This window comes from Populus nigra, chromosome 6, assembly GCF_951802175.1.
Source record: "Populus nigra chromosome 6, ddPopNigr1.1, whole genome shotgun sequence".
Classification (NCBI taxonomy): domain Eukaryota; kingdom Viridiplantae; phylum Streptophyta; class Magnoliopsida; order Malpighiales; family Salicaceae; genus Populus; species Populus nigra.
The window spans coordinates 9,235,508-9,257,478 of record NC_084857.1 but is presented as its reverse complement, the minus strand read 5'-3'; the positions used below and the strand labels follow the sequence as shown (position 1 = coordinate 9,257,478).

Sequence of the window (21,971 nt, the reverse complement as noted above, 5' to 3'; positions counted from 1 at the left end):
CCATTTCACAAGTCTTCGATTGGTAAATGGTTGGTTTCACGTTGCTAGGGATTTATTAAGAAGAAAAAATATTATTGTACCTCTCATATACATTTGAATAATTTTTTTCTGATTTATAATTTTTTTAATTTTAATTTTATTATTTTTATTTCAGGTTTATTAAACATAAATCTTTATAATTTTTTCTCAATTTATTACTATGATGTTATTATAGTTTTATGTTTCAAACTACGAGTTTAATAGATTAACTCGAGTTTTTTTATTTTAAATCTTTTTATTTTTATAACTGATATTTTTTAATTTTATAATTGGAGGATGGTTGAAAATTAAGAAAAAAATTTTGGTATATTTTTTACAAGGTTATTTATATCCCGTAACTTGGATCATGAATTTGATAGGTTAACCCGAGTTGATCCGAATTGTTTTTTATATTTTTTTAATTATTTTTTTAATTTCATCGTTAATTAAAATTAAAATTTTATAATTTATAGGTTTCACAATTTAAATTATGAGTTTTGCAGATTATTTTATTAAGGAAATATTTTTAATTTTTTTAATTGATTGTCCTGTGCTATAGAGGGCAGGTGTAGGGTATTAATCTGGTGTACTAGTGGACACCATTCCAGTCAGTCCAAGTAGATGATAAACTCTTGCTGATTACTGGGATGTTTTTCACACTCCGCTGTGTTAGGAAAACCAGGTATAATTCCTTTTTAATAGAAGAATAATTACGAGTTCTGTTAGAAGCTTCAATGAACTTGCTGAATAAAAACTCTTCGTGGCACTGCATCCCTAATCTTAACTAGAAGCACCTCTGTACTCTACTCTCGCTCAAAACAATTTTCTCAGCCACTTCTACTTATTATGGCATCACTGTTGTCATCATTTGCCATGGGAGCATTATATTTATTGCTGATTAAAAGAAAACGAGGGTTTAAGCTGCTACCTTCCTTCCTCTCTCTCTTTTTTTAAAAAAAATGGAGTAAAGGTCGTGCTGAATTGATGGCCGACTACCTTGCTACATGTAGAAGTTTGGTGAGCTAATAGTGAGAAGAAACAAACAAATACCTTGCAGTGGACAATGTTAGGTAGAAAATTAAGTAATGTGATAAACAACTTCAGGCAGTCACCTATTTTTACACTTCATTCGTCGATTTCTTTGCCATCCATCTCGGATGAACGATCCATGATGTTTGGAATGAATCTGCAATTTCTCTGGCATCCCTCAACAAGATTCAGATTCATGAATCCTACCGTCCCATGAAGAAAATAATAATATATGCACACACACACACGGCAGTGATCTTCTGTCAAATGTTTTATTTCTTCGCTCCCACTGTTCCACATCCATCCTTTTCGTTTAATCTCAAAATGAAAAAAGAAAAACGAGTAAGTAGATTAGCCCACCAACTCCAGGGTTTGAGCTCTCCTCCTCTCCTTTGTGACCGAAAGAAAAATCAAAGTCAGGCGCCGGCCTTTGAGCAAGGGATGTTTTCCACTCGATCATAATTAAAGGCCAAACGTTTTTAATGCAGGAATTCACAAGTGGCAATCAGCTCATTACTATCTTCTTCTTTTTTTAATTATCGGTGTCCGGGCTAATTTACAAAATTATAATTAATTCTCTAAAACTCTAAAGTAACGATATACACTTCAGTTATTTTAAAATTTCTAGCGATCTAACTGATAAAGAAACCAGAGCATAACTAATTGAATTATACTTTCTAGAGGGCCTGAGTCCTGACCAGGCCTGAAGTTAAAGACTCATTACCTCTTTTTTACAGATCGATGCACTGACCTTACCGTATGCTAATTCGTAGCAGTTTCTGCCGTGTTACTGATTGCTTCAGCAACAGCGTCGAAGCTGACCAGTCCCCTCGGAGACATGATCTTCTGCATCGTAAGATAAGATCGTCCGTCCAGTCACTTTGATTTTAGGGAGTCTCGACTTTTGCAATTCCTTGTCAAACTTAACTACACTGTACTAGGATTACAACCAACCAAGACAGCGAAATCCAAAACCAACCTTCCAAAATTTCTTTCATAATTCAAATACAAATCTTATCGTGTTTGTTCCTGCCTTGTTCTGAAAAAATACGAGCTGTTTGCTTGATATTTGACATGAAAGAACACGATGGTATTATTGCATAATATAATGTATCTCGTCAAAGAAAGAAGGTAAGCAAAATGCCCTCCCGCTCAAACAGGAATGCTTTTAATGTATATCTAGATAGATGGTTTTCGCTATGATGCGGCCGTAATAATTTTTTTGTCAATGCAAAGAAAAATATTCATGCAGCATCAATGTGGCAAGAGAAGTAAGAAAAATCTAAGAATTTAATAATTGAAAGATATCGCATGTATTGATATAGCAATAACTTGAAAAACAAGTAAAAAATAATAAAGCGAGTATCTAATACTTACTCTTACACAATTAATTCAATTTAATTAAAAAATAAAACCTATATTAAAAAGGGTAAAAAAAAGGTTAATCCTTGTTACTTTCAAAACCACAAAAAAAATCTCATAGAAAAGAAATGCAAAAAAAATAACAACATGTTGGTGGATGAAACCAAGAAAAAAAAAGAACTTAAAAAAGAAAGAAAAAATCAAAGCAAACTCAGGTGAACCTCGTAATTCTAGGTTAGTCTCTCAAACTCATAACTCGTTAAATTATAGACTTGGGCTCAGCTAAGAAGTTCAGTACTCGTCCAATTAAATATCGGAGAATGAAATCAATAAATTTAATTTAATTAAAAAAACAAAATTCATTTTGGAGAAGCTAGATTTAACAAAGATTGGAAAATAAAATTGAAACAACCATTGTTATTTTAAAAATAAAGACAAATCTCATATAAAACAAATAAAAAGAATGTTTGAGGAAGAAATCATAAAAAAATGAGCTTTAAAAAAAACAACTAAGCAAGCATGAGTAAACCTTGTAAACCTAAGTAAAACTCTTAAACCCACAATTCGTTAAATTTTCAACCTGGATTCAATTTAGAAGCTCAACACACGAATAATTAAATGTTAGATAATGAAATCAATTAGTTTAATTTAATTTAAAAACAAATTTCCTTTTTTAAAAAATAAATTTAACAAAGACCGGAAAAAACTAAGAAAACTCGTGTTATTTTCAAAACGGCTAAAAAATCACATAGAAAATGACTAAAAAATAACAAAATGTTACGAGATGAAAAAATAAAACTTTAAAAAAACCAAGAAAGTTTGGGTCATTTTCTTAAATTAAAGTTAATCTTTTAAACTTGCAATCCGTTAATTACCAGACTTAAATTCAACTAAAAAGCTAAACATCTACCTAGTTAGCTAGACGTTGTAGGAAGAAATAATAAAAGAAAATAATTTAAAAAAATTTTGCAAGGTAAAGAAATAGCAACAACAACAACAACAATAATAATAATAAATTTAATAGGGAAAAAACTCAAGAGAGATAAAATTGTAAAAAAATAATTTTAAAAATAATTTTAATTAAAATGAATAAGAATCAAATCTAACATATAAAAAAAATATACAAGAAATGAAATTGAAAAGATTCTTTAACTTCATAAATTATTCTAAATAGAAAAAATTATAATAAAGATAACAGGAATGAGATCTTAATAATAATAAACCCGGGGGTTTATTTAATTTTTTTAAAAGCTAATATGCAAATCAAGTAGGAGAAAGATAGAAGAAAATAAAAGGCCACATGCTAAATTAGTAACAATTATATTACACACGTGTACACGAAGAGGGAGCATACCAGGACACTTCAACTGCTACCTACCTCAAAGGAAAGTTTACTAAGAGCGTGTTTGACAATGTGGTTGCAGATGCTTTTCAAATAACTTTTCATGTCAAAATGCATGTCAACGATATTTTTTCATTTTTTAAAAATCATTTTTGACATCAGCACATCAAAACGATCCAAAACGTACAAACCATATTAAATTTTAACAAAAAAAAAAACAAAAAATTTTCAATTTTTTTGGGAACACGGCCGCAGCCGCGTTCCCAAACGGTGCCTAAGAAAGCGTTTGGAAACAGGCCAGCTCGTGTTTTTTTTTTTAAATAAATTTATTAATATATTTTTATATTTTAAATTATTTTAATATATTAATATAAAAAATAAATTTTTAAAAATAAAAAAATAATATTTTAATATATTTTAAAATAAAAAATACTTTAAAAAACAATTACACGTAAAACTACACTCCTAAATAACACTCCTAAATAACACATCGCCGTCGCTATTCAAATCCGGTGGATATTATTCATATGTTTTTAGTTTTTCTTAAAAAAAATTATTTATTTACTAAATTATCTTATTACCCCTAACCACACCGAATAACCCCTAAACAAGCAAATGTAAAAGACAAAAAAACCCTATATCAAGGGCACAACCTTTTTTAATTCTAAAGATAATGAAATAACTTAATTGTTTTAAAGTAAGTCAAAGCCCGTTTACCCAAGTTTAATATTTCTTACTTTTAAGGGCAATGAAATAATTACACTTTGCAATAAAAATACAAAAACACAAGATCTCCCTGGATGATTTTATCAATCAAGGGTAAAATAATAAATTTTACTGTGGATTTCGACAGTAAAATGTGAACTCTTTTAGCTTTTGTTATAATTTTGCAGGTACCCGCTTGATAGTATTTAGATGTTTCTTGAGAGTTGCTTTAACTTTCAAATAGAGTTGACAGAATCTTCATCACTGCCTTCACTGTCACTGCTGCTGCTCCCGCTCCCGCTACCGCTGCTTCCACTTCCACTGCTACTACTAGAACTGGAAGTCTGCTCATCTCTCTCATCTGCATTCTCCTGGGCTCTAAGGGCTTCTGCAGCATTGAGACCCTTGTCTGCTTCATCGCCATTATCATCCACATCAGCAATCTCATCATCAGTGTTGTTTTGCTGTGGTGCATGCATATCAAAGTCAACATCAACTTTTTCTTCAGTTGCATTCCCATCATCAGGTGAGCCAGCACCAAAAATGTCCTCGATGTCTATGTCTTGATGTTCTTCAGCTTCATCATTCTTAGGGCTTGGTGAGGAAGTTGATACATTTGGTACATGGGTTGGATGCTCAGTAATCCCCTCATTGGCTGCTTTTGTACCTATCATATGATGAGAGCATTACTATTCATGATAACACGCAATAAGTGGCAGATAACAGTAAGCTGAAACACTAAATATCAATCATGATGACGAGCAATGGTTGAAGATAACATAGGAATAATCATTGGAACTCAGGAAATATCCCTGTTCTTTGCTTGGCAATCGTTTGCAAGTGACCTTTTCAAATGGCTGAATGATGTTGACAAACAGTAAGAATGAAAAAGAAAGTGTTTTTCATATAACCAAGAATCAAACAATTTTAAATATTCTTGGATATCAGGAGGAAAGAAAAACAACCGAACAAAAATGGCTAAAATAGGTCCAAAGCAAAAAATAATAATATTAGAAACTGAGACCAGAAAAGGCAGATCAAGGAGTACCAGTTAGGAACTGTTGAAGTTGCCATACAGACATAGTGTCATGACCACAAAACCTTTTAACTTAAGCAGAGTTGTCTAACTGGATAAGTTGTGGATATTGAAAATGGAAGTATAAGAGGGTCTGAATCTAAGTGACAGATTTGATCCATGATCAAGAGTCCTTGAGGATAGTATAGTTCTTCACAAGAACAAGGAATGCATAATTGTTTCCACTAGAAATTCTAAAAAAAATCTCATGCAGAAAAAAAAGAAGGTAAAACCTAACTCAAATACTGAAAAATCAGAGGGTTCATTAAGAGTGTTTCCCCCCCCCCAAAAAAAACATATCCAGCCCTGCCATATCTTCATTTAGAAATCCTATCTACCAATGTAAGAGCATGATTTAAAATGATTTTCCCCCTCATAACGTTACATTGAAACATCTAGTTGGCTTATACAAAAGAGATGCAAGGAAATTATGTGCGAATTCACAAGCAAACAGCACCGCATGGCCATTGTGATATGATAACTAGAATCTGAACCAGAAAAATCTTAACTGGGCAGATAATCCAACTAAGGTCACCATAATTAGAATAAATGCACAGTTTATCCCTCCTAATAGATGAAAAGAAAATATCCTGTTAAATGACCAACAAATACAACTAATTAACAAAGGTTCTGAACAAGATTCAGAAATTACTTAACTATTTGTGACGGGATTTATTTGTTACATTCTCGAATTAAAGTTTAGTTTGTTTTTCTGATCACTTTTATTTTATCCATAACTGGATTGTGCGAATAATTTTTGGTTTGTGGCCAAAACCATGGTGAAATCAGGGATAAACATGCACTTGAATCCAAACAGGTGTGTGTATTCAAAATACCTAAAGCATGTGGCTCGCCGACATCAATCCGTTCCACCTCAACCTGTTCAAACACAAAGCATAGGAAGAAATATAAAGCATCAGCAGGGAAGCGGAGTAACAAAGAGATTTGGATGATCACTTTTAAAACAGCGGATGCAGAGACAGCAAACTAACAAACAAAGACTTAACAACAACCAATCTTCAATCCCAATCTAGTTCAGGCTGATTATATGGATCCTTTTGCGCCATTCCAGGCGATCAAGGTTACCATCAAATAAAATTCAATCGAAACTTACAGGCACAGTAGGAAATGCACTTCGCCCAATCTGAACAGGCTTCGCACCCTTCCCAACAGGAGGAGACAAGCCGGGAGCCTCCACAGCCAGCATAGATTGAGCAGAAGCCGCTGCAGCGGATTCACCAGGCAATCTTAGGTGCCTGAGCTGCTTAACAGACCGATGAAGGCGCTCCAATCGAAAAGTCTGGCCATCGAAAAACAGAACGGCATCGTTTTCTTTATAATCCTCGCTGCTACCTTCAAAAGTGACTTTCGATTTGCCTAATTGATTGTTCTGAAACTCAACCGAAACTCGATTGTCTTTGTTCTTGTGGAATAATCCAGGCTTGGTTTTGTCAATCGAAGCTGGCTTAAATTCGTATCGCAGAGTGCAGAACTTATTGGAGGATTGCTCTTTAAATGAAGGGCCTAGGGCTAGATTGTACCACCGATCTGGTTGTGGAGCACTTTTTGGCTCTTCTTTGGAATTATTGGCCATGTTTTGCTCACATGGCAAGATCTGTCTTTGAGTAATGGGTACCAGAAGTACAGTACCGCTCTTCCTACGCTACCTCATAGGGATGGAGGAAGAGAGGGTGTTATTGTGTTGTGAGCTGTAGGGTTTCCTTTTTCTTTTCTGGGAAGAAGACGGAGGGCGACGGATATTTGCGAGTGAGAGAGTGCATATTCGGTTGGGTTGTGAGTTTGTGGGGTCGGAGCAGTGCGGGCAGTGGTTTTGTTACACGTGGACTAAAAATAACGTGGATTGAATGGAGGTGGTGGTCATGGGTTGCAAGTGCAGATTGAAATTGTATTACGAACAGTGTTTTAGTTCATGTATATTTTTTGAAAAATTGCTTTTTAAATTTTTTTGTATTTATTTATTATTAGAAAAATTGTTCAACAAAAAATATTTTTTGATTAACAGAAAATATTTTTCAGTCAAAGAAAAATTTAATTTGATTTTCAAAAAAGAGTTTTTCATTTTGGTTGTGTTTGTTTTCTGAAAAGTGGTTTACAGGAAATCACTTTCCAAACTTTCTTGTACTTATTTGCCATTAGAAAAATTGATCAATGAAAAATTTAGCTTGGTTTTCAGAAAAGTGTTTTCCTGAAAAATTTGGGTGGAAAACATTTTCTGAAAGTTGTGAAAAATTTAAAAATGTCATTATTTGCTGATTATATTAAATTTGATTCTCAAACTTTTGATTGCTATATATATTCTTTTGAATATTTATTTTTCAATTTCATCTTTTAAAATTTAATTTTTATATTAATTTTGGTCATTATTTTTATAATTGCAATTTGCTTTTTCCTTATCATTTTTTATTGAAAATTTTAATATATCAAATTTGATCCTTATTATTTTGATTGTTACTTATTTTATTTGAAATAATTTATGAAATGTTGATTATTATTATTTTAATTTTTTAAAATTTTTAAATTTGATCTCTATTAATTTGATTATTATTTATTTTATTTGAGATAATTTATGAAATTATATTTTTTTTTCAATTTCATTCTCATTCAACTTTTAATTTGTAAGATTTATTCCTCATTGTTTTAATAAACTTTAGAAAAATAAAATATTAATAAGTCATTTTCCAGCTCATTTTCCATGACATAACCAAACACTGAAAAGTATTTTCTAACTTATTTTTCATTACACTACCAAATATAAGAAAGTAATTCACTTTTCTAGAATTTACTTTCCAAAAAAAAATTACTTTCCAGCAAACAAGCCTTAAAAATATTTAAAATTTTTATCTATAATTAATCTTTGTATATTTTATAATCATCTGATATATAAATAGATTATGTAGCCTATACAGGATCTACAATTTATTTGTTTCACCTTGATTCTTTTATCTTCCAGTAATAATCCTTATTTTGATGATCTTTTGTGATTATTTTTTCTAGGAAATAATAATGTTAAAAAACGGAGAATAACGACCGCAAGGTCCATCTTTTCTTTCTATCCATTTTTTTTGTTTGGAGAAACAGTTTTCTTGCTTTTGAAAATGCATTGGAAATCATGTTTTTTTTAAATTAGAATTTTTTATTTTAAATAAATTTTTTTTTATTTTAAAATATTGATGTCCAATTATTTTTAAAAAATCAAGTTTGATGATGTTAATGGATTTTTCCTATAAACATGTTTCAAAAAGATGATCAAGTTATGTTTTGATTCTCTAAGTTAGGATAATTCTGGTTTTTTTGGCTAATTTTAAAATATTTTAAAGTTAGTAGGTGATTTTAAAAAAATTATATTATATTTGTTATTTTTTTTATGATGAAAATAAATTAAAAAATAATTTTTCAATCTTAAAAATCTCATCTCATTAATTTTCAACCATCACAATAATAAATAAATTCAGAGCTGGGTATAATAGGAGACACATATATTGTCTATCCTGGACATAACAGGTGACCCGCAGCATATTTATCACTGTCAAACCCATTGTTCATAAAATCTCATTTTTATAATTTTCATTTCCATGGACTTTGAAAAGTGTATTAAAAAATTATTTCATGTGTTATAGTTATATATTTACATGAAAGACTTTCTGAAAAAGTTTACACTAATAATATTTATTGAGTCTAATGTCATCAAGGCGAACATAATTTTAAATAATATTTTTAAAAAATTATTTTTTTATATTTATAAATTATTTTAATATGCTAATATTAAAAATAATTTTAAAAAATAAAAAAATTTATTTTAACACATATTAAAATAAAAAACACTTTAAATAATCACCACATCTATAAACAGCTAATAATAACAAAACCAACCATGCCCCTAAGCTCATCCCGCTTTTTTTTTTTTTTTAGTATGATAAACTGATAATCCTACGCATTGCTGTGAACTCTTTGTCCACACCGAAGGAAGCAATCTACCTTATCCTCATACTGGACACGTGTTCTTAGAACCCCAGCCAAATCTGAACCACCGTTTTCCTTTTTACCACGACAAGTCTTACAAAAGCAGCAGCGGCAGTTTTTTGCCCCAGACGTCGCCGTTTATCCTATCTACGGACCTTGATCACTATCATAGTCACAGAATAGAGCAGTAGCTTAGCTTGATCTTTAGTCCCCTGCTCCAACGGAGTCTGCTCCAAGGAGAAGCACAAAGAGAGCGAGATGGTGCGTTTTGGCGGGAAAATGGCGGGTCAGCTAGTGAGTTTGGGTGGGAACGGTGCTGGCCAGTTTCTGGCTGCTGCCGCAGTCGCTCTCCTCCTCCGACTGTTTTCCGGTCCCGGCCCCGCTCTGATGCCGGAGGACGAGTCTCCTGACGACGAAAAAAACGACGCAGCCGACGACGATAGTCCAGATGTCGGGAAAGTTTTTCCGGTTACTATCCGGTGGAGCAGCATCACATGCTCGCTCTCTGATAAATCCTCCAAATCAGTGAGTGGGAATTTTATTTCCCCTCTCTGGGAGTTTCACGTTTCTTTCAAGTTCTGTTTGGTTGTTGAGAAAATGAAGAAAAAGAAAATTGATCGAATCTAGATGATTCACTCTCGTGTGCTGATTATTATTATTATTTCTGTAACTACGTGATGTTCATCCTTGCTTAATTTAATTTCCCTGCTTTATCAAATATAGCGTGGAATTTTGGGTCACTTGTATGCTTGACTGAAATTTAACTTATAGGTGAGATTTCTGCTTAATAATGTGAGTGGAGAAGCAAAGCCTGGAAGATTGCTTGCAATAATGGGACCATCAGGTTCAGGAAAGACAACATTGCTCAATGTTTTGGCAGGACAGCTGATGGCATCACCGCGACTGCATTTGTCAGGTCTTTTGGAAGTCAATGGGAGGCCTAGTTCAAATAGAGCTTACAAGTATGGTGCTTTGTTGTAGACCTGTGATTCTGAGCTCAATGTATAAGCTTTCGATTGTGTTTATGAGGTCAATTGTTGTTACAGGCTTGCTTATGTGAGACAGGAAGATCTTTTTTTCTCGCAGCTTACGGTGCGGGAAACACTGTCTCTTGCTGCTGAACTTCAACTTCCAGAGATAGCTTCGGTAGAAGAGAGAGATGAATACGTGAATAATTTGTTGTTCAAGCTCGGTTTGGTAAGGAAAACTTCTTCTGAAGTTTAATTTAAATGCATAAATTAAACTGATTGATCCCCTTTGCAGACACAATATTATTAACTTCTAAAATTAGATGCCAAGAGGGGTTTCCCTCACTTTTACTTTCACACTTCAAGCTAATGTCCCTTCTACTTCGCAAACAATTAATGGTTTATACAATGAAGTCATGTAACTATCATCTGTCTTTCAATTCTTTACTTATCATTTATATTATGCATTTTTTCTCTGATTTGATTTCTTTTCTGGGGATTTGCTTTTATTCTCTTTCTCCAAAGGCCAGCTGTGCTGATACCAATGTTGGTGATGCAAAAGTTCGTGGGATAAGTGGCGGTGAAAAGAAACGTTTGTCACTAGCATGCGAACTCATTGCTAGCCCATCTGTAATATTTTCTGATGAACCTACAACAGGTATGCGTGCTTGCTTGCTTGCATCCTGAACTTTTGCTAGTCTGGATTTGATCTGAATTGTGGAGGCATTAAGCTTTGATATGATTAATGTATACGATCATAATGCAGCATGCACAGGATACATGTGCATCGACTTTGCTATTACTGCATTTCAGGGAGGCAAAATGACCTTGTGTTTTACTAAAATTCATTGTGCACAAGGCATGTTTAAGAGTTAAGACCAGTGTTTAACAATGCTATGATACTGATGGAGTAAATTCTTCTTCAAATGTGAGGGTTGACCTGGTAGATATGGATAAATACCTGCTCTACTGAATCTGAATGTGCTGAATTTGGCTTTGCATTGATTCCCAGCATTTTGTAATGCAGAGTGAACTCAATAGTATTTGAAACTAAGGTTTCTCAACTTTTGGGCTGTGTCGTGCTAACATCAATGAATAGATTTTATTTGACTCCTTAATCTTGGATAGGTATTAGCAAGACTATCAATTTGAAGTGAAAATAAAAATCTATAAACTATTGATCATGTAACCCATATGGTTCACTGCTGAAGTAAGTCTTCTTTCCAATTTTAACAAGGTCATGCATGTTGTTTCCAGGGCTTGATGCTTTTCAGGCAGAGAAAGTAATGGAAACTCTCCGACAACTGGCGCAGGATGGACATACTGTAATTTGTTCCATACACCAGCCTAGAGGCTCAGTGTATGGTAAATTTGATGACATTGTGTTACTAGCAGGGGGTGCACTTGTCTATGCTGGCTCAGCACATGATGTGCCACTGACATATTTCTCAAAATTCGGGTTATTAGCCTAGCTTTCCTATCTTTTTTCTCATTTCTATATCTGCTGCTTACTGTTGATTTTGCTCATTATTCTCAACTTCAACAATTTATATTCTCTTTAAACAATTATCTTGGGATGGATATAGAGGTCCAAAGTACATGTAGAATAATAGCTGGATGGAAGGAAAAAAGGGGGAGTAGGTGATGTTTTTGTGTTGCCAGTGGAACTAATTTTTGCCCTCTGGCAATGCTGTTTTACATTTTTAGACTATAGACAGATTTGATTTTTAATGACTTTTTTTCTAATATTTTCAATGGTGAATTGCATTTTGACCTGGGACCGTGTATATTATGTTAACTAATATGCTTTCGGAATTGTAATGGCACTTCATACTCAATTAAATACATTTGTGCATGACAAGACAACTTACTGGGTAAGGTAGTAGAAATATATAACTGTTTACGTTGAACATTTTGCCTCTCATTTCTATGGTGTATGGCCATTTACTATTCTTTAAATGCAATACTAGTGATTTCATAATTGAGAGCTTATGTTTGTCATGTATATGCTTCAACTTTGAATAACTGGAACTACTATCTGTTAGTTGGATTTTTGATAGAATGTCCATTTGATTTTAAGTTCTTTCTTTCTCATTTAGAGCAATTCCTTTTTATTTAGGTTTTTGTGTTTCCTGTTTTTTTGGGTCTGTATTTTCCTTTCTCCTATACAAATATTAATCTGTGCTCTGGCTTACTGTCTTGACTATCTCTCTCTCTCTCTCTCTCTCTGAGGAAAATATGTTGTTGGCGGTGCATTTGATTAATCATTAAAAAAGTAGAGCTGTTGTCTCAGTTTTCCAAAATTACTGAATTGTCTGTTGATTCCTTCAACAGGTATCTTTGCCCAGACCATGTCAATCCTGCTGAATTTTTGGCTGATCTCATATCCATTGACTACAGTTCTGCAGAAAGTGTCTACTCTTCGCGGAAAAGGATAGATGGTCTAGTTGAATCGTTTTCACAACAATCATCAACAATTCTTTATGCAACTCCACTTACCAGAAAGGAGGACTCCAAGAAATTGAGCAGGAAAACTGGTGTAAAGGGGAAAGGCAAAGGGTCTTGGTGGAGGGAATTCTGGTTGCTCCTTAGACGTGCATGGATGCAGGTTGGTTTTTTAATTGTCACTCCATTAATAAACAGTCATTTCATTAGTCTCTCACCATGACCTGGTTTAGTGCAGACAATTCTCCAACCCCTGAAACAAGTTCCTCTCAAAGGGAAGGGCTGGATTGCATTGACTTGGACTTGAATTATGACTTTGCTTTATTTTGCTTTTTATGTCTTCAATCCCAGCGTCTTCATTTTAATTAACTAAACTAAGAAATGGAACATAGCAAATCATCTCTACTCAATTCTAGATGACAAAATAAACCCCTAGGAAGGGGATGACTGGCATAGAGATATGCATTGTATTAATTGACAAATTCACGGAAAAATAAATTTCAGATAATTGTAATTCTAGCTCCTGCTTTTCCCTTATTGCACCTTTTATGACTAGGCTTCTCGTGATGGGCCAACAAATAAAGTTCGGGCAAAAATGTCAATTGCATCAGCTATAATATTTGGATCGGTTTTTTGGAGAATGGGAAAATCTCAAACATCAATACAAGATAGGATGGGATTGCTTCAGGTATGTTACCTTATTTTTTCCTCCTTCAAATCCATGCTCTTTTTAAGGATCAATACAGAATAGAATTGGAAGATCTCAAACATCATAAAATAACTGAAAATGTGCAGATTTTGGTTCTTTCGTGTTGTCAAATAGTGGTTTTAATTTCTACGTGTTTTTTATATTTGCTTGAATATGTGACACAAGATTCTAGTTTGAAAGTATCAGCTATTCATTAACTGCGCTGATTATTTTCACCAGTGATTGACCAAAGGACCTGGGTCATGATCTTGACTCCAACCTAATTTGTTAGTGCCAATATATATGCTTTCTGCTACTGACCTGTATTCTGCATCTTCTGCATTGTTTCCCACTTTTACGATTTCTGCCACATTCACGTTCAGTTTCCTTGCTAAGAATACAAACCTATGTCACTAAAAAACTGCCAGCTTGATTGATGACATACACTCAAGGCCTGGCTTGCAATCTTCTAATCCACCAGCTATGAATCTATGACCTGAGTTCTTTTTTTTCCTTTTCTTGTAAGCTTATGTGATAGCTGTAGTCTGTCATGCACTATCCTAGACTGCATCTTAACTATGACCAGTTAAGGTAATGGAAGACCTTTTAATGTTCGTTATGAGTTCAGATATGAATTTCCTGATCACTTATGTCCCAAATTACTGCCATTCATAAACATAATAATAAATAAATAAAACAGAAAAGAGATAGACATGGTTCACGTGGAGTGCAGGGAGCTGAAGCTACCTTACATTTAACATGTATTAGGCGGGCACAACCAGTAAAAGATACCATTGGCACCCAACTAGTTAATTCAGATAGGTCAAAATTTTAGAACAGATGTTTTAGCTTGGATGCCCTTTGATGCACGGACACAACATGATCATTAATAATAAGCTCCCAGATTAGCTGATCAGCGTGGTGGCAATTTTGAAATTCAATGAAAATCCCAACTGTTTTAAGATATTTTTTAAAAAAATTCTGTGCATGACAATTGGTCTTTCCCAGGTTGCAGCAATAAACACGGCAATGGCTGCTCTCACAAAAACAGTGGGTGTGTTTCCAAAAGAACGTGCAATTGTAGATAGAGAGCGCGCTAAGGGCTCTTATGCATTAGGACCCTATCTACTTTCCAAATTGATAGCTGAGATTCCTGTTGGAGCAGCATTTCCATTAATGTTTGGTGCTGTACTGTATCCCATGTCTCGTCTTCACCCTACCTTTTCAAGGTGTGCTTCCATATTTTACCATTTTGATTTCTGACACCACCTGGGTTTCTGCAATTTGTATATTGAATGAATGCAATTAAATTTATACAGATTCAGAAAGTACATGGATCAGTAACTGAAATTTGTAAAAGTTTTTGTAGTATTGAAGTAACTGGCTGACATGCATGCATATAAAACTGAAAAGAAAAGAACCCAGATGAGCTGTTCTTCGGAGAAGAACAATCCCTAGTCAGTGGAAATAAAACACGGAGAAAACCTTGTTTAGGTTTGGAAATGCTATATTTATTGCAGTCACAATGCTTGAAGTTACTGAATTTGGACTGGTGCATTCCAGGTTTGGAAAATTCTGTGGAATCGTGACAGCAGAGTCATTTGCTGCATCTGCAATGGGTCTGACTGTGGGAGCTATGGTTCCAACCACTGAAGCAGCAATGGCTGTCGGACCCTCTCTTATGACTGTTTTTATAGTATTCGGAGGTTATTATGTCAATGCAGATAATACACCAATCATCTTTCGATGGATTCCTAATGTTTCCCTGATAAGATGGTAAATCAATCATGTCATGCTTATACGGAAAGTCGTCCTCTTATATTAGCTCCCTTTATACTGGACGAGTTGATTTTGGCCTTGTTGTATGACTGTTTCTGCACATGGTGTCAGGGCCTTTCAAGGACTTTGCATCAATGAATTTAGAGGTCTTCAGTTTGATCATCAAAGTTCAATTGATGTAGAAACTGGTGAACAGGTAATGTGATGCCCTGATTCTGTCTTCCTGCTTGTAACATAGGAGAGTTCTCTATCGTAGTTGAGAAAAGAGAAAAATCTTGAAAAAGGATGACCTGTTTAATCTAGAACCTTAAAACATATTAAGATGAACTTGATTTTCAACAAAAGCTAAGCTGCTCAGGTCATGGTGGAAGGTAATACAGCAATGATATAATATTTTGCACTATAATACATTTCTTCTTTAATGTAATGCACATTATCTAAGCTCTTAAACTTCATCACAACTTTATTTTGTTCTATGAGAAGTCGTGTATATTGACAAGTTCTCCCGAGGAAAACAGGTTGGACCCAATTGAATTGGCATCAGCTTCTTATCTATATTCTTTCTCTTCTCTTGAATTTGGTAGTTATTTTATAATATTTTCTTCATTTATGCTTTCAGCCCACAATTTGATGAAAGGTCTGCATTGATATGCATTGGAGCAAATGTGCCTATAGCCCTTATTAGCTATAACTTGTCACCTTAAATGATCCACTAAGCCACCAAAGTTGTGCTTTTCTCGAGTGTTTTAGCTGTTTTAAATCAAATTTTAAGGATTGCTATGAATTGTATTTTTCTGTGCCAATGACTTGAAATATAGTGATGAAATTGACAAAATGGCTAATTTGGATGTGCCTGTGCCTGACATTTTTTTCCGTCTTGTGCACCCAGCATTTACCCTTTCTTCCTCTTCTTGTTTCTCAGGCACTTGAGCGGCTCTCGTTCGGTGGAAGACATATTAAGGATACTGTGGTAGCTCAAAGTAGAATTTTGTTGTTTTTGTATTGCACCACGTACCTTCTCCTTGAGAAAAACAAGCCCAGTTACCAAATGCTTGAGCCACCGTGTCGTGAACAAATCCAGTCACAGGTACAACTTGAACCTGTGGACCCTGACGAGGTAAAACAACTCCAGCAACTTGATCCTCCTCCACCCAAAAAAGATGAATCAAACCAGCAGCTTGAATCACCACCTGTTGAAATCCGACCATTTATCTTAGAAGGTTTGTAATTGTTTGGATGGTAAAAGAAAAGGATTTGTAATTGTTTGGGGTTAATAATAATAGCATGTTATAAAACACGATTTATTGATCTATCTGATACAGGTATCAAGTAAAGAAGATGCCAGTGCAATAAGGAGGGTCCCATGCCTTCACTGAGCTAACAAGCTGCTTCCGTAGAACCTGACAACAATTAAGTCCATGTCTGAAACTGAAACGGCTAAAATCTCACGTGCAATGTCATTAGTAAATGTAATGGTTTTATTTCAATGGCATCCAAATAGGCCTTCTTCTTCCTCCCTTCTTTCAATGACCAGTGGTGGAAAATGAGCGTTTGGCATTTGCTTTGATCGGTGCATATGCCGATGACTAAAACCTTAGGAGATCAAGACTGTCTTGTAAATTTGAATGTTGCTTTGGTGATTAATTGGAAAAACCTAGTAGTAGATCGTGCAAAATTATGCGGTGTTTACTCGGGTGAGTCTTATGTCAGATGGTACATGGCAACGACCCCTCCCTCTTGTCTCTGCCCTTGTGGCCGTTCGGCCCGTTCCAATGCGACGTCATTTTCTGTGAATGGGAGTATCAGAACAGGTGGAGGTGGCTATTTTTGAATTAAATAATTGCGGCAGTCTTCCCCTTCGGACAAAAAAATGATGATGTTTCCAGTACTGGAATTTGACTTTGCTGCCTAGATACTGATTAGAGCATTTTGGGTGTCAGAAAATTTAATTAAGTAATTAAGCACCTAGAAGCATGAAGTTTAGAAGAAAGCAAGTCTAATCAGACGCCGAACTAGATTCGTGATTTCGACAGAACCATTCATGCATGTGGACGGTAGCTTGTTACTAGACCGTTTCAACTGCCAGGGGCGAGGCTACATGTTAGGGAAGGGAGGCATTTGTCATAATTTCCATTTTAGTCTTTATATTTTACAATTCCCATTATAATTGTTTTTTATAATTAGATTCGTCTCTCTTTTTTTATTGTTTTTTACATTATATTCATTTTTTATTTGAATGGTAATCAATACCCTCTTTTATATTTATTTTTTAAAATTATTTGGTTCACCTTTTTAAAAGTACTAATTGATATTTTTGATATTTTTTTAGTTTATAGTGCTTCAAATAGATTATATAAATAAATTATATTCATGTGACATTTTAATTAATTTATAAAAATATTTTATTCTAAGAAAAAATATATAAAATAAAAGGGACAATGAGGGTTAAATATTTGCATATGCCAGAAAGATTGGCTTTACACTTTAATATTTAATTAGCGTTACAAACTTTTTTTTATTTACCTGCTTGTATATTTTATTAAAAATTATTTTATCTAACAAAGCAATTTATTTCTCACTTAAAAAAAATATGATGTCCAAGAATACATGCATAACACTAACTAATACCTTTTTTTCACTTTAAAAAATAAGTCGGAGACATGATGGAGGCACAACGCGGGTTAGAAGACTCTTTCTTAACTATGAAGATAATTTCATTTCCCTCCTTGATTTGTCATTCTTTCTACTTTAGTCCTTATACCTTTTCAATTTGTCATTATAATCCGGAACAAATACATTAATTGCACCCACAGTTTTCTTAATTCTTACCTCTGAAAAAATTCTCTTCTCTTGATAAATATTCATAGCTCAGTCAATTGATTTAATCCGATCTTTTTCGCTTTTTGCACGTGCTTACATAAATTCAAAGAAAAATGAAGTTAAATTTCTAGAAACATGCAAGCAAATTCCACTTGATGATGTCATCGTCGCAGCCTTCTATTATTATTTTTATTATTATTATTAGAGGATCACACACACACACACACACACACGCACACGCTTTGCTTCATTCTCTGGAAAGAAAGAAAAAATAACTAGTGTAATAGGCCGCCGCCACGTAGCATACAGACATCGCAAAATCTTGAGAGAGACTTTCTTCTTTCCTGGAATTTGGAGGTGCACATACATCGGCCGTCCAAGTGGCCAATTGCCATTTGAGTAAAATCACGTTTTCATTAATTTCACGTTTCGTGCACACTTCTATATATATGTGCCCTGCCGATGCAGGGCATCACGCTTCAAGATTCATTCTTTTCAAAAATTTCCTTTTTGATATAACCCATTTTCAGAAAACTTGGAAAATCAAGTATTCACTTCCAAAACAATGATAACAGCCATGCTAAAATCTCCTTCATCACCTCTCCTAGCTTCACAACCATTTTGTGACAGATCCTTCCACCAAGCAGCACCTTCAAAAACATGTCTTGGCACAAATAAGAGACGTTCTGCCAAGATCTCAGCACTGAGAAGGGATGATTATAGTGATAAATTGATCGACGAAGACATGATTGTTCTTAGGATGCGCGTTCAGGAGATGAAGATAGCCGAGAGGATTTACGAGGTCTCATCTGACTGGATGGAATGGGAGAAGAGATATTACCGTGGCAGTTACAATTCAGACATTTGCGAGGCAGTTGGGTACTTGCAATCAGTGTTGATTAGAACCAGGCCAAGCTTGGCGTTGGGCATGGCTGGTCTTGTTGCTCTGAGTATACCAACGTCAATGGGGTTGGCTACGTTCCATTTGGTAGAATGGCTCGTTGCTGGGAATATTATTCATCTCTGATTAATTTAGCTAGATTCCTATAGTAAAATTAATGTCTAGCTAGCTCGATTTAGAAGTGTATGGGTTTTTTCCCCCTCTTTATAATAAATCTTGAGATGGTTTCTCTTGTTTTATACGTGCATATGGTTTTTTTCACTTGATGTGCCTCTGTGGTTAGATTCAAGATCGAGGGTGGAACCTCGTAAAAATATGGTGGTGATTTCCGACATACGCAGTGCTCTCGTTGTCGGCGATGATGCACTGTACTAGGTTGTCAGGTATCACTGCGAGCAATAAAGATTAAATAACATTTTATAAATTAAGCTGTGAGAACTACGTCTAAAGATGATCGTAACAATAATAGTACAATCCAGAGATGGATCCATGATTCAAAGGAGAAGAGATTGAAAAAAAATCAAAGAGTGTAAAGTACGTACAGGACTACATATCTTTGAAAAAATAATAATAATTAAAAGCCAGGTCTCCTATTGCAGCCAACAATGTGTCAAATTCAAGGGGAAAAAACTCTTGACTCCCTCGAAATATTTGTTTTTATTAAAATCATGATTGTATGTAATTTTTATTTAAAATATCTGTGTGAATACTAATTAATCATATGATTTTTTTAAAAAAAATTAATATCTAGTGACTTGATTTATCTATTAACTCAAGTTAAAATTTGTGATTTATAGTATAAATTTAAATGTATATTGCTAAGCGAGATTTGATGATCATTTGATGCTTTAAAAAGTACATTTAATTTATTTTTGAAGTGTTATTAAAGAATTCTTGTGAAGTATTTAAGTTTAATTTAACAGAGTTTTGTTCTTTTTAGATTTTAAATATAAATGAAAAATACTTAAAAACTTTTAATGTATATTTCTCGTTTGTGATGCTTATCATGAAGAAGATTTTGTATCTTTAATTTTTTTTTTCTACGAGGGAACTCTTAGTTTATAAAGGTTTGTAGAGATTTTCAAGTTTTTTTTCGATGATGTCACGTGGTATTATTTTATTAGTTAATTTTTATTAATATAATTTTATATTTGTAATGAGATATTTTAAATATTTCATCTTCAATCAAGAAATATATATAAAGATCAATTTATTTTTTTATTTTATTCCTGTAGATATAGAATAAAAATAATACATGGGCGGAATTTGATATGTGAATAATTTTTTCTACGCTCCCTCCAAAATAAGTTGTTTTAATGTCTGGGAAGATGTTGAAGGAGGGCGATGCCGATGACGATGACGATGACAAGATAGTTTGACCAAAGCTGCTTCTTGGGCGCTCAACGGAAGCATTTAATGCTAATTCAAACGGCATTATTGATCAGTTCAAGTGGCTTTGCTTGCTATTCCTATTCAAATGGCTGGCAAGGCATCTTCCGAGTTCAATCTTTAACAACAAGTTAGAAGCCAAATTTCTAAACGAAATTCAGCCTGATCATGTCACTGATTACGGGGTGATTTTTTTATTTTTTTAAGTTTGGTGAATATTTTTTAAAAGTATTTTTTATTTGAAAAATATTTTTGATATTAGCAAAAAAAATAATAATTTAAAATAAAAAATAATAATTTTTTTATAAATATTTTTAAAAGGCGGAGGATGGACAAGGGCATGGAAAGCCTTGCTGAAGATTTATCGCTTTATTATTTTAAGAATTTCGTAGCTTCTAGAATATGCTACTTTTCTGTTTATTGACTTTCTTCCCTTTTCCGGATAAAAACAAGCAAACTAATAGTAGATGGCACCACATGGCATCCAAACTTGGATATTACATTTTAATACACCCAGCTAAATCACTGTATGTCGAGTGTTTTTCTCGTGTTTCTGTCAGAATTTATTTTTATTTTTTATTTTTTTAATGTTTTGGATATGCACCGATATAAAAATAAATAAAAAATATCATTCTAGTTTAATTTTAAATAAAAAATAATTTAAAAAACAATTTACTACCCAACTCTATAATAATATACTAAGCAGCAAACTGCCACATTCAACGAATGTGAGGAGACGCACACATTTTATATATATATATATATAAAAGAACAAGTTGCATCAATTAAAAAAAGTTGCCAGCAATATAAATTATTAGATAGGTCAGGAGCAATGCTTAGAAATATTCTTACTGTCTTGTTTAGAAATATTGTCCCAATAAATATAGTGTAATGGTAAAAGGTTTGAGATCTGCCCAACAGGTCTCAAGTTCGAGTCAGGACGTGTATTTTTTATAAGAATATGGGACAGTCGAGGTTTTACTCGCTTACTTGGATTTACAAAGTATGCTTTCTGGAGATGCGTTTCCTTCTATCCAAATTAAAAAAATGTTTAGAAATATTCTTACAGTCTTGTTCATGTGCTGACATAACGCAACGCTAATATATTTCTGGTCTTATAAAAGGAAAAACAAGACAAAAGAGTTGGGAATTCTTTCTCCTAGTCAGTGAAAGTCTTAGTAAACGTTCCAAATTGCCATAAATTAGTGGGAAATTTTGTTTTTTTGGAGAATTTTAAGCCTATTGCCTGATAAGATCTCTTTAAATTTCTCCTTCCTTTAATAAAGCTTTCACCATAAAGTCAATATCTTGTAAGAAATGTAAGTGTTAATTCAAAATAGCTAATTTTGAGTGTTTAGATAACTAAACATTGGTTACTAATTAAGATCTTAGCCGTTCAATTTTAACTTGGACGTACGAGTGAAAACAACTCTGATATCATGATCATCTACAAGATTATGAATTTTTCT

At 33.6% G+C, this 21,971-nt stretch overlaps 3 protein-coding genes across 3 annotated transcripts; 2 read left to right on the top strand and 1 right to left on the bottom strand.

The window, feature by feature from the left end:
- Positions 1 to 4,369: 4,369 nt before the first annotated feature.
- Positions 4,370 to 7,326, bottom strand: LOC133697684 (uncharacterized). The gene is made up of 3 exons (XM_062120408.1): positions 6,646 to 7,326; positions 6,368 to 6,410; positions 4,370 to 5,123 (listed from the first exon to the last, which is right to left on the bottom strand). Exons 1-3 carry the CDS (start codon positions 7,123 to 7,125, stop codon positions 4,693 to 4,695), a joined length of 954 nt encoding a protein of 317 aa, XP_061976392.1. The 5' UTR covers positions 7,126 to 7,326; the 3' UTR covers positions 4,370 to 4,692.
- A 2,106-nt stretch (positions 7,327 to 9,432) lies between these two features.
- On the top strand, positions 9,433 to 17,067 carry LOC133697202 (ABC transporter G family member 7). Its single transcript, XM_062119615.1, has 12 exons — positions 9,433 to 10,037; positions 10,284 to 10,474; positions 10,559 to 10,709; positions 11,006 to 11,138; positions 11,738 to 11,939; positions 12,815 to 13,088; positions 13,482 to 13,613; positions 14,622 to 14,842; positions 15,177 to 15,389; positions 15,504 to 15,588; positions 16,315 to 16,612; positions 16,715 to 17,067. The coding sequence occupies exons 1-12, from the start codon at positions 9,771 to 9,773 to the stop codon at positions 16,723 to 16,725; spliced, it is 2,178 nt and encodes a 725-aa protein (XP_061975599.1). The 5' UTR covers positions 9,433 to 9,770; the 3' UTR covers positions 16,726 to 17,067.
- A 1,710-nt stretch (positions 17,068 to 18,777) lies between these two features.
- Positions 18,778 to 19,239, top strand: LOC133696732 (uncharacterized). The gene has a single exon (XM_062119003.1). The coding sequence runs from the start codon at positions 18,778 to 18,780 to the stop codon at positions 19,237 to 19,239; it is 462 nt and encodes a 153-aa protein (XP_061974987.1).
- The last annotated feature ends 2,732 nt before the right edge of the window (positions 19,240 to 21,971 follow it).